Genomic DNA, 12,103 nt, shown 5'->3' on the forward strand with positions numbered 1-12,103 from the left:
TTGAGTTGATCGCCACCCTGCTGGTACGGGGGTTGCTGGCATCGTCTTGGCTCTTCTAGTTGAGAAGGCTTCCATTCTTTTGTGTCATATAAAGCCAAATCCTGGAATATGAACTGGTGCACCGGTTCATGTTATAGGATATTTGAAACTAGCAAGGGGCAGAAATAAACGGGTTCCCACCCCAAGAGTTGTTCCATTTTGTGATGTGACTCGTAGCCACTATTTCTATGACGTTGTAATAATGCATGTGGCCTTGAAAAACGGCAATAGCTCTTGACGCTTCTATCCAATGGAAATCGGAATTGGGTCCCGGCGTTTGCTGGGTGTAACGGGCTGAAGAAGTTCCCTGGCCTCTATTGGACCGCGCTCTGTCCACATTGTGATACTCATGCATGTGTTGTCAGCATCGAGGCATATTGTCACAAAAAGAAACGACTCTTATTAGGCAGCAACTATACCCCCTAATATTAACTGTTACCGAGACCTTGGGTGTCGAATTGAGCAAGAGTCATGATAATGCCGTTAACACATGCATGCGTGGTTGCATTGAGCCGTGTGTATGACCCCCTGCAGCAGATCATATTCGAGTTTTTCTCTTCTCGTTTTAACTAATGGTGTATTCTATATCTGGGACGGACACCAGATGTGGTAGAGTCTCGCAAGCATAGCCAACCCTCTTGGCTGGCAACTGTTGGAAGGAATAGGGTACGTTTTGGCCCTGTTCGTCATGATATTTGCTTTCTTTAGGGCTCGAGTTGAAGGGCGCCGTAGCAGGGGTTTTCAGGGGCTCTGACTAGGTATACCAGGGGTCAATTTGCTGGACTTCTATCTTCATCAAGCATCATCAATTTAATACATTCAATACCTTGTAATTCCGCTGCGTAAATTGCTGTTATTTTTTCAATTTTTACGCCAATTTTTTGTCTCGTTGTATCTAATAACATTATATTGGATAGTTCTAGCTCAAGTGTCCCAAGTCAACCTCTCATATCGATTTGGGTTCTCTTATATCCTTCAACCCTCAATATCACCCTTTTCATTTGCTCAGCTACCACGTTTGTGCGTCCCGCGCCCTCCCCTCTTCTTTTGCGGTCTGGAACGTCGGGGGGCATTTTATCTCTTGTGCAACATGACTCATGCGTCTAGCAAGCCTGAGCCGATTGCTATTGTTGGCATGGGCCATTCATTCACTCAGGTTGCCGACGACGAACGGAAGTTTGTCTTGGTGACTATGCATAAGTATAAAAATACATGGTCAAAATGGCCTGCAGGCCGTCCGGATGAGCAAACATACCACCCTCGGTCAGAGCACAGTGGAAAAATAAGTTATGACGAGTCTACGATGCGGCGCAACTCGGCTGCTCTAGAGTGCATGCTTGAGCTGTGTGATAGAGTAGAGTAGATCCATAGCCGCGAAGGGCATTTCCTCAAAGGAGACATGTGGTTTTGGGTGCGTCCCTTTTCAACTTCACATCTGATATGGCCAAAGTGAGTTTCGGGATTTCTCCTTTTATGCAGCCTCGCATATGCCAATACTTGCTGATTCATGGACCCGCAGCTTCGACTGCATCTACAGACTACCTTCAAAGCATTGGAAGGGAATCGCTCGCACTTCTTATTAAGCAGTTGATTTGATTTGATTTTCTTTTCTATTTCTCTGTAGTCAATCCTTCCAACCAGTTTGAACACAGCTGAACTTGCGCTGGGGAGTGTTGCTGGCTCACAACCAGCTGTATTCGCGGGTGCCATGTGCCATGTTTCATGACTATTACGACATATTGATGAAGGATGTGAAGAATCTTCCACGATATTTGTTAACTAGGGACGTTTGAACGCTCTAAACTTTCCCCTATCTTCATCACTCCAGTTAACCCTATTATCGTTATCCTTCTCAAGTTAATGACTAAACTCCCGGCCTCGACTCAACTAACACTGCCCTTTCCACAAACTCCTATCCTCAAATAGCTATATTGACCCTCTTGAACCCCGTGTCCTCTATCACCTGGGCCGCCATGTCCTCCTTAAGGTAATACGACGCAGAAAGCGGAATAACTAGTTAAGCGGAACAAACCCCCCTTTGCGCCCTGTGAATTGTAGCCCTGCATCTGAAGCTGGATTTGTTACAGGTTAGGTTTGCCGCCAACCTGTTGTGCTTGGATGTCCGGAGCATATGTCTTACGGCAAGAGCGGGGTCTGAAAAGAGCAAAATACTGCAATTGGTAATGGAATACGTTTATTACCGTCGGGGAGGCTGAGGTGCGATTACCGGTTTTGGCGAGGAACACGCATTGATGTCTTTCTTCCCATCCACGTGTGCATACATATTGTTGAAAGGAAAATACTGTTATCTACCAAATTAAACCATGCAACTCTGTGAGGCCTCAACTTTTGGCAGATTTGCCAAAGAACACATAATATTAAACTGGGCTTCCAGCGCGGATTGATCAAGATGGGGAAGTGTATGTGTGTCGTCACAAGTCATTGCCACCCACAACATGAGTAGTTTAGTAACCTTCACTACATGCTATTACTACTGCTCGTACGCAAGATCAAAGAAATACACGGCAAAATGATTATCCCTTCAATGTCTTATGTAAGCAGTGTAACGACGAGAGGTACAAAATGCTGACCAACAAGCAGCTAACCAACATCTTTTCCCGGGGGTCGTTAGACGCTTCTGCTCCAAATACACCTATTCCCCTCATACTACGACCTATGCACTGCCACAATGACGCGGAAAATTACCAAGGACGATCTAGCGGCAGCTGCTCGTGTTGGGCCATTCTGTGCTGTTCATTTCTTAATAGATGGCAAGACTGTCGTCAAAACCGGAGAGAATACTCGCCTGGCTGAAGCCAACACCATGAGGTTCATCCGTGAGAATACAAATATCCCCGTCCCAGAGGTCTATGACGCATATACGCATGACGAAACCGGCCATGTATGTATTGTTATGGAAAGAGTTGAGGGTCAAACGCTCCAAGAGGCATGGCCAAGTTACGATGATGCAGATAAAGAAACAGTCGTTCAGCAGCTTCGAGGTTACTTCAACGAGTTAAGACGTTTCAAGAGCCCTACTATCAGCTGCACTGATGGATCGCCGTGCGATGACCAATACATCGATGATGATATTGGGGGCTATGGACCGTACTCTACGGAAGAAAGTTTTAACCAGGGTTTAGTGCGGGCATGGACAAAGGGACGGGAGGATGATTCCTTTATACGATTCCTCTGCAAAACTCTACTTCACATGATGCAGGGCCATGAGTTCGTCATGACGCATAATGACTTTGCGCCTCGTAATATTCTTGTCCGTGGATCTCAAGTTGTGGCTATTTTGGACTGGGAGCTCTCTGGTTATTTCCCCGAGTACTGGGAGTTTGCAAAAGCACTTTGGAGGCCTGCTTGGGATAGTCCTTGGATGAAGGATGATCTTGTTGAGAGGGTTCTTGACCCATATTATCAGCAAGCTTCTCTTATTCTGAATACTTCATATACTATTTGGTAAAGCGGAGGTCAGTCGAGCGGAACTGTGACCCAATTCTTCCTACGTCCGGGTTGCCGGTTACACGGTTGGCACACAACAAAGGGCGCTGGGCCAACAAAGGTGACACAACAACAAAGGCAACATTGAAAGGGCCACGAGGCCCGAAGTCGGTTAGCGAGGGCTGCCTCAGGCAGAAGCCCTCACCGACTTCTTGTATTTATAGGGGCCTTTTGTCCCTCAAGGCCTCGTGGAAAATTAAGGACCTTTGACATCCTCAAGTCGATTATTATAGTCTGAATAGAACACTACGTTCTAATCCCAGTTACCCTGCCATTGTCACACTGCCTGAGCTGTGGCAAAGTGAAGCCTTGAGCAAGCCTGAGCATGACTGAGCTGAGGGCAAACTGCTAAAGGACAGCTAATATAATATGGAATCACTACATGCATTCATTACTCCCCGCCTCAGTTCTCCGTTTTCTTCCAAAGTTGGCATAATTCTTTCTGGTGTAATTTTGACCTCAATATATGATGCATCAACCAGACCCATTCTCATTTTGCATCATGTCCTCTCGTCCCTTACATCCCTAACAGGGATATCATTTGTTCTATGGTTATAGACATGTTGACTAGCATTTTCCTTGTATTGTATTTCTCACCGACCAGTGCCTGTCATTATCTCCACAACATTAAACGAAAAAGGACAGCCTTGACGTGCGTGCAGGAATGTACGGTGCAGGGCCTGCATGAAAGAAAATAAAGCGATATTGATGTTGCGCCCAGGTATTAACTGTTATAAATTTAATTCGTGGCGTTGATTAAGGCGAAACAGGGATTACCCCTGTCCTACGGGAGGTGCCTGCATTTAACCCAACGGTAACTTAATAAGGACCGTTGATAAGTTTCCGATAATTTGATTGAATTGACATTGAAGGAAAATTGATGAGCCACGAGGAACCAGCCACAGGAAGTCACGTGTAAATTACCTGCCTTCGCGGTTTCTTGGTTCGAAAGCCAAACACACGTATCTTCAAATCTTCAGAGCCTCGTTTTTATCGCCCGCGCACATCTGTAGAGACTCTAATTTTGTTTCAAATGCGTGTGGTCGCCGCCAGGAACTGTGCGCTGCGGTACCAACCATGTACCGGGAAATTGGCACTTCCCAAGGCTCTGCCTTTAGATAAACTCATCGACGAAGAGCAAATCCCAGGCTATCAACGCCGGAATTTTCTCCATCCGAACCCCGGAGACAAGATAGGAGATGCATATGTGCTCAAGGCGAAAGTAGGTTGGGGATCGTCCTCGACAGTATGGCTTGCTCAAAAGGACCGGTTAGTGGTAGGCTGTCAAACGCCTGGACCTTCTCAATAACTAACCCAGATTCCAAAAGAATCTGGTTTTGGCAAAAGAAATATTTCGCCATCAAAATTACTACGAATAACTATTGCGACGGTGAGGCTGCAAAAGAATTGGCAATGTCTGTTCACCTCGCGTCCGGCAACAAAAGGCACAGGGGTCACCACTTGCTCGTCACGGCTGTAGATCATTTCACCATTCCGTCTCCCAAAGGGCAGCATGTTTGCTTGGTATTCGAGCCGATGCGAGAGCCATTGTGGCTATTCAAGCGCCGACTTTCTGCCGGGAAGATAACGTCTTCAACACTCCCCCTGTTCAAATTTTATATTCGGGGCATGTTGTATGCTCTCGACTACTTGCATACCGATCGTCAAGTTATTCATACCGGTAGCTCAGCTTTCTAGAAATTCTTTTCGCAAGTACGGCCTACTGATCATTATCATCTAGATCTCAAGTTGGACAACATTCTCATGGCATTTGAACATAACTGGGTCCTCGAGCGGTTCGTTGAAAGCCAGTCAGCAAATCCGATGCCTCGCAAGGTCATTGGCGAGGACGCTATTTATCTTTGCCACAACGACTTTGGCGATCTCCAAGAGGAACATCTCCAAAACATAGTTCCCAAGATTGCAGATTTTGGACTAGCACAACGGGGAGATGGCGGGGAGCCGCTCCTCCATCCAATACAGCCCAACCATTGTCACGCACCTGAAGTGCTACTCGGAACAAGTTGGTCCTATAGTGCCGATATTTGGAATTTCGCCGTTATTGTAAGTCTAGTGATTTCCAAGTATTGAACGTACGTGTTAATTCGCAGCAGTTATGGGACCTACTTGGTGAACGGGAGCTATTTCTCGGCAGGCCTCAGAACGTCCCGGACGGGAACGAGTACAGTGCCGCGCACCATCTCGCCGAGATGATTGCACTTATTGGCCCCGTACCACGGCAATTAATACAACGACAGAGAGACATGAGGCACTGGTGCTGGGAGCCACGCATCCCGAACGCCAAAGGGGATGTGTGTAACAACGCGGAGGATTATTTTGGCGGCCCTTTTTTCGATGACCATGGTGAGTGAGCCCGGTACATGGTGACTTGGATGGCCACTGACGAGTCTGCAGGTAAGTTCATGTATGAGTCATTGATTCCGTTTCATCGGCAGTTGGGAAAAGAAGTGCCAGGCTGTATTGTTTCTGAGGACTTGGAGCGCTTCCTGAAATTCTTGAAACGAATGCTATGTTGGCTCCCTGAGGAAAGGGCAACAGCCGGCGAACTGGCTGAAGATCCATGGCTCTTTTCTTGATCCTGGTCAATGGCAGGATTGGCCAATTGCACTGGTGCCTGGGCTGGGCAAAACTGCCGAGTAGTACGCCGAAACTGTCTACAGCGTAGTCGTGGGCTAGAGCAAAACGATCTGTGACGCTTTTCCGGAGCTTGTCTAGCTATCCTAGATCCTCCTTCTGGCTGTAAGTACGTGGTGTTAAATGTAAACTAGTCAGATGAACGCATCCAGCAGAGAAGAGGAGGGCAATCTCGAAATGTAACACAGGTGAACTGTCCCTACCTCACCGAGATGCGCAAAACTCACAGACCAGCCAATTTATATCCAACTACAAGCATACCCCTCGCTCGATACCATCTATTAAGTAAATTACCTTACAGAAAGCCGCTGCGGTCCTCAACGCTGGCGTTGACGGCACATCCATTATGAATCCGCCCTTGACCGAGAGTCTACAAGCCGAGCAATTAGCGTAATCCTTACGGTTACTTGGCACAGAAGCTCGTTTTGGAACACATTTTTATGTCACGATTATAATGATATGGAATTAAGCGGAACCGTGGTCTATCCTTTGGGGATTCTGGGTAAGACGTTACCGTTTCCTCAGCTCTTGGTCCCTCAGCTTCATCTGCATACTATTCATACCCTCGGGGAAATATAGATAGAACTGGTGATTACAGTCAACTGATGCATCCATCGTGGGAGCCTCAATCATGTTTACAAGAGATACAACTACGCCTCAGTAAGACTAGGGCTCCAATCATACCTGTTGCTGACATGTCGGCAGCCGAATATCTCGATATTCTCTTCCACCAGCGCTTCAGATCAGAGAGATGCCATTCAAGGATGGCGAAATAATCCACTCTGCGTGGAGTCGGGTAATTTTGTGAGTGCAAGGCTTTCAAACATCTAGGAGGCGGGTGCCTTTTACCCCTATCCAGAAGTTGGTTCACGCGAATTCTGGTTTGCTGACTTTGTAATTTGCAGGTTTCCCCGTACATGTTGAGGACTATCCTGGCTCATGGACTCCGATGTGTGGAATATGCTACTCGATTCCGAGATTAACCGCATCACGGGGCTGATAGACTTTGACTTTGGGCTATCGCTTCCCAAGGCAGTGAATGCCTGTAGTCTTTCACAGCGTCATTCAGATGAGGGTGACGTTACATAAGGATGCTGCTGAGACTTCAGTGCGGCCTTGGCGGCCGAATTTTCTGGCAGGCAGCGACTCTAAATCACTTCTTTGTGAGAAGAGAAGTCCCCTCACAAGGTCATAACCATGTCGTTTTCGTGCCCGACCTCTGGAGCAATTCCGCCCAACGAAATTGAGATCCAAGCCACTAGGCAACACATCTAACGCAGCTGCCTAATTTTGGAGGCCGGAAATCCGTATCATATGTTTAGGGAAATCGATTTTGGCGGCCACATCATCTGGTGACGTTTCTCCGGTCGTTATTTTTAGGCTGCCATTATTCGGGCTGTCCTTTCAAACTTTTCAGACACAAACGCTGTCCTCGGTCACGTCCAAGTCACGTGGCGCACTTCGCCTGTGAACGCGGCGATTCCGTTGCCCCGCCACATGTGGCTTGGCCGAGCCCCGTTGGGTTGGGTGTTGGGAAGTTTCAGCTACCTTTACGCGTGTATGCAGTTGGTGGCGTACAAGGCAGGGAGACAAGTAGACAGTACACATGTAGAGCACGGGCCAACTGGTCAACTGGTCAGTCTACTGGCCGAACCCATGGCACCGTCGACCCCTGCCAGGGCAGCGACGCAACACTTTTTTAGTGCCTGCCCTTGTCAGGCTGATGGACTTGACCAGACTGGAGAAGCACATGTCGCCCAGCCAGTCCTCCTTATCCAGCTTCACAAACACCTTGCATTTTCCGGCACGCAGCCCATCTCCAACCTCGTGCGCCATCCGTTCTGTTGATTGAGTACACCGTGTTGCGACACGAAAACGTCCAACGGCATCGTATTGCTTCTGGCCCTCTTCCTCGAACGGGTTTCCGAGCAACTGGTCACAAGTCATCGTGGTGACGTTTCCCCTCCACCGCATCGTCGGACCGCCACTTCAACAGCGACTTTTGTTTCTCCTGCCGTCCAACACCACCACATCGTAACCCCTACGATCCTATCACCGACAATAGCAAGCTATAGCGAGACGATCTAAACGAAGCGATCATGAGTGGCAATCTCGCGACCCCGGGTGGTATCTCGGATCCTGCCCTCATTCAGTGAGCCCCCACCGCCGTTGGGCCTTGTGTCAGGGGATACGATATAGTTGCTAACCTTCGGGCTCAGACTCGTCAATAAACTCCAGGATGTCTTCGCCACTGTTGGCGTCAACAATCCCATCGATTTGCCTCAGATTGTCGTAGTGGGCAGCCAGTCTAGCGGCAAGAGTTCGGTGTTGGAGAACATCGTGGGCAGAGATTTGTACGTTGCCCCTTTTGCGGCATAGATCGATATCAACGAAGAGCTAACTAACCGCCTCTATCACAGCCTGCCTCGAGGTTCCGGCATTGTTACGCGGCGTCCATTAGTATTGCAGCTCATCAACCGCCCAGCCCAGACAAACGGTGTCAAGCCCGAGGAGATTTCTACAGCTAACGACAAGGCTGCCAACGCCGACGAGTGGGGAGAGTTTCTGCACATCCCTGGCCAGAAGTATCACGACTTTGGCAAGATCAGAGAGGAGATTGCCCGTGAGACGGAGGCAAAGGTTGGCAAGAACGCTGGCATCTCGGCTGCCCCCATCAACTTGCGTATTTACTCTCCCAATGTTCTCACCCTAACACTGGTCGATTTACCGGGTCTGACCAAGGTGCCCGTCGGAGATCAACCCCGCGATATCGAGCGACAGATTCGAGAGATGGTTTTGAAATATATTGGAAAGTCGAATGCCATCATTTTGGCTGTTACGGCAGCCAACATTGACCTGGCAAATTCAGACGGCCTCAAGCTCGCCCGTGAAGTTGATCCCGAGGGTCAGCGTACCATTGGCGTCTTGACAAAGGTCGATTTGATGGATGACGGAACCGATGTTATCGATATTCTCTCGAACCGTGTCATCCCATTGCGTCTGGGTTACGTCCCCGTGGTTAACCGAGGCCAACGAGACATCGATAATAAGAAGGCCATCAACGTTGCCCTTGACGCCGAAAAGGCATTTTTCGACAACCACAAGGCTTACCGCAACAAGAGCTCGTACTGCGGAACTCCCTACCTGGCACGCAAGCTGAATATGATTCTCATGATGCACATCAAACAAACCCTGCCCGATATTAAAGCAAGAATTTCTAGCTCTCTACAAAAGTACACGAACGAGCTGGAGAGTCTGGGGCCATCTATGCTTGGAAATAGTGCCAACGTTGTCCTGAACATTATTACCGAATTTACAAACGAGTGGCGGACAGTTTTAGACGGCAATAACACTGAGCTTTCCAGCACAGAGTTGTCGGGTGGTGCTCGTATCAGTTTCGTCTTCCACGAGCTGTACGCGAACGGTGTCAAGGCTGTGGATCCATTCGACGTTGTCAAGGACGTTGATATCCGAACTATTCTCTACAACTCTTCTGGTTCATCTCCGGCCCTGTTTGTCGGTACCACCGCGTTTGAACTCATTGTCAAGCAACAAATCAAGCGCCTCGAGGATCCTAGCTTAAAGTGTGTCTCCCTCGCCTATGACGAACTGGTCCGAATCTTATCGCAGCTTCTGGGCAAGCAGTTATACCGGCGATATCCTCAGCTCAAGGAGAAGATGCATGGTGTTGTCATCGCCTTTTTCAAGAAGGCTATGGAGCCCACCAACAAGCTGGTGCGCGATCTTGTCTCCATGGAGTCGTGCTACATCAATACTGGTCACCCTGATTTCTTGAACGGCCACCGCGTAAGTGTGCGAACCCGTCTTTATGTGGAAGCTCTTCTCTAACTCCCCCACTTTAGGCCATGGCGATTGTCAACGAACGATATAACCCCGCGAAGCCTGTCCAGATTGACCCCAGGAGTGGCAAGCCTCTTCCACAGTCTAGCACACCTGCTCGGGCCAGTAGTCCCCCAGTCCCTGAGGTGGATGGCACTGGCAATGCCGGTTTCTTTGGAAGTTTCTTTGCTGCCAAAAACAAGAAGAAGGCGGCAGCTATGGAAGCCCCTCCACCCACATTGAAAGCCTCTGGCAACCTTTCTGAACGGGAGAATATTGAAGTGGAAGTCATTAGTAAGTCCTTTTGGCATCACTTGCGCCGAACAGAAACTGATCCCGTTCGATAGAGCTGCTCATTTCCTCCTATTATAACATTGTCAAGCGCACCATGATTGACATGGTCCCCAAGGCTATTATGCTTAATCTCGTGCAGTATGTACACCAGGACTTTTTTCACTCTTGTTGTAGGTACTGACTCGCAATGTACAGGTTTACCAAGGATGAAATGCAGCGCGAACTGCTCGAGAACATGTACCGAACCGATACGCTCGATGACTTGCTCAAGGAAAGCGACTTCACAGTCCGCAGACGGAAGGAATGCCAGCAGATGGTTGAATCTCTGGGCAAGGCTAGCGAAATTGTCAGTCAGGTCCAATAAAGCCTACCAACCCCAGGCAGACCAAATACTTGTGTTATTGCACTTTGCTTGGCGCCGATGGAAAACGTGATGAACAGGCATGAAAGCGTTACTATTTCTCGACGTCAAGGAAAACCCCTCGATTCAAACGCTCGCTATTTCTTTTTCGATACCATGGGTGGTGTACCAAGGCTTAGAGTAGATCAGATAGTGTGACTCGCGGATTCCCATTGGAGAGCTCGAGGCAGAGCATCGTCCCCGCCGCCTTTGTCACTGAGAATGATTGATTGATGTTACTTTTTTTTGGTCTGATTTGGTCATTGCAGATGGGATACAGAAGGCGGATCTTATTTTGGGGACCGGCCTATGTATGTTGTGCGTGGCGCTTTGTGTCGCGTTTGTGGGTAAGGGATGTATGGACTAGACGAAGCGTTTTAACCCCTTTATTAATAGCAAATCAATGTGTTCTGCCTAGGAGGGGGCTGATGTCTTGAACAGGATAGCGCAAGCGTCACGCCGGTGGATGATGTCGCGAAGCAAGTGTATTGATATACATTGTACGTTTGGCTGTATCTGTTGCTCTATTCTCTGAAATCTTACAGCTTCGACCCCCCTTTGGTCAGGATATACGCACCCTTGTGCACGTCATATTCTCTCCCCTTCTGCCACCCCAGCCACTTCTCCAACGCCTGTTCACCACCATCCCCCGGCGCCAGCGGCTCGCCCTCATACCCGTCCCCAGGAACACCAGCGCCTTGGCCGTGCGTGACGGGGTCGGAGTGTCCCGCTGGCCGCTGCTTGATGGCCAAGCACGGCGTGCCGCGCAGCGTCACGGACGGGCGCTGGTCCCCCTCCCTGGCAGCATCGCTTTCCAGCTCCTGGTACTCCAGCACCGGGGCGGCACAGGCGTCCGTCCCGTCAAAGATGGCCTCCCACTCGGCGCGCGTCTTTTGCCTAAAGGTGCTCTCGAAGAGGGCCCGCATGGCCGGCCACTCGTCAAAGTCGAAGCGCTTCTCCTCCAGGCCCCGGCCGGCCAGGCCCATGCCCTCGACGAGCAGGCGGAAGAACTGGGGCTCCAGGGCGCCCACCGAGTAGTACTTGCCGTCCCTGGTCTCGTACGTCTCGTAGTACGGGCACCCGCCGTCGAGGAGGTTCCTGCCGCGGCCGCGGGCGCCGACGCCCGACTTGAGCCCCAGCCGCGGAAAGGTGGCGAGGTACGCGGAGCCGTCGACCATGTTGGCCTCGACGACCTGCCCGCGGCCGGTGGTCTGGCGCGCGAGCAGCGCGAGCAGGATGCCCTGGAAGAGGGTGGCGCCGCCGCCGGCAAAGTCGGCGAGGATGTTGGTCGGCGGGTGGGGCGTATCGGCGGCGCGGCCGAGGAGGCTGAGGGCGCCTGAGACGGCGAGGTAGTTGATGTCGTGGCCG

The 12,103-nt window shown here is 49.9% G+C and overlaps 3 protein-coding genes across 3 annotated transcripts; all 3 read left to right on the forward strand.

The window, feature by feature from the left end:
• Window positions 1-2,728: 2,728 nt before the first annotated feature.
• Window positions 2,729-3,508, forward strand: MAA_09997 (Protein kinase, catalytic domain protein; the record flags this gene model as incomplete). The annotated part of the gene is made up of 1 exon (XM_007827995.1): window positions 2,729-3,508. One exon carries the CDS (start codon window positions 2,729-2,731, stop codon window positions 3,506-3,508), a length of 780 nt encoding a protein of 259 aa, XP_007826186.1.
• A 1,802-nt stretch (window positions 3,509-5,310) lies between these two features.
• Window positions 5,311-6,143, forward strand: MAA_09998 (CMGC protein kinase; the record flags this gene model as incomplete). The annotated part of the gene is made up of 3 exons (XM_007827996.2): window positions 5,311-5,610; window positions 5,661-5,910; window positions 5,962-6,143. 3 exons carry the CDS (start codon window positions 5,311-5,313, stop codon window positions 6,141-6,143), a joined length of 732 nt encoding a protein of 243 aa, XP_007826187.2.
• A 2,157-nt stretch (window positions 6,144-8,300) lies between these two features.
• On the forward strand, window positions 8,301-10,699 carry MAA_09999 (vacuolar sorting protein 1; the record flags this gene model as incomplete). Its single annotated transcript, XM_007827997.1, has 6 exons — window positions 8,301-8,353; window positions 8,421-8,555; window positions 8,622-10,008; window positions 10,065-10,335; window positions 10,389-10,473; window positions 10,531-10,699. The coding sequence occupies 6 exons, from the start codon at window positions 8,301-8,303 to the stop codon at window positions 10,697-10,699; spliced, it is 2,100 nt and encodes a 699-aa protein (XP_007826188.1).
• Window positions 10,700-12,103: the final 1,404 nt, after the last annotated feature.

This window comes from Metarhizium robertsii (genome assembly GCF_000187425.2).
Source record: "Metarhizium robertsii ARSEF 23 chromosome Unknown MAA_Scf_16, whole genome shotgun sequence".
NCBI classification, from domain to species: domain Eukaryota; kingdom Fungi; phylum Ascomycota; class Sordariomycetes; order Hypocreales; family Clavicipitaceae; genus Metarhizium; species Metarhizium robertsii.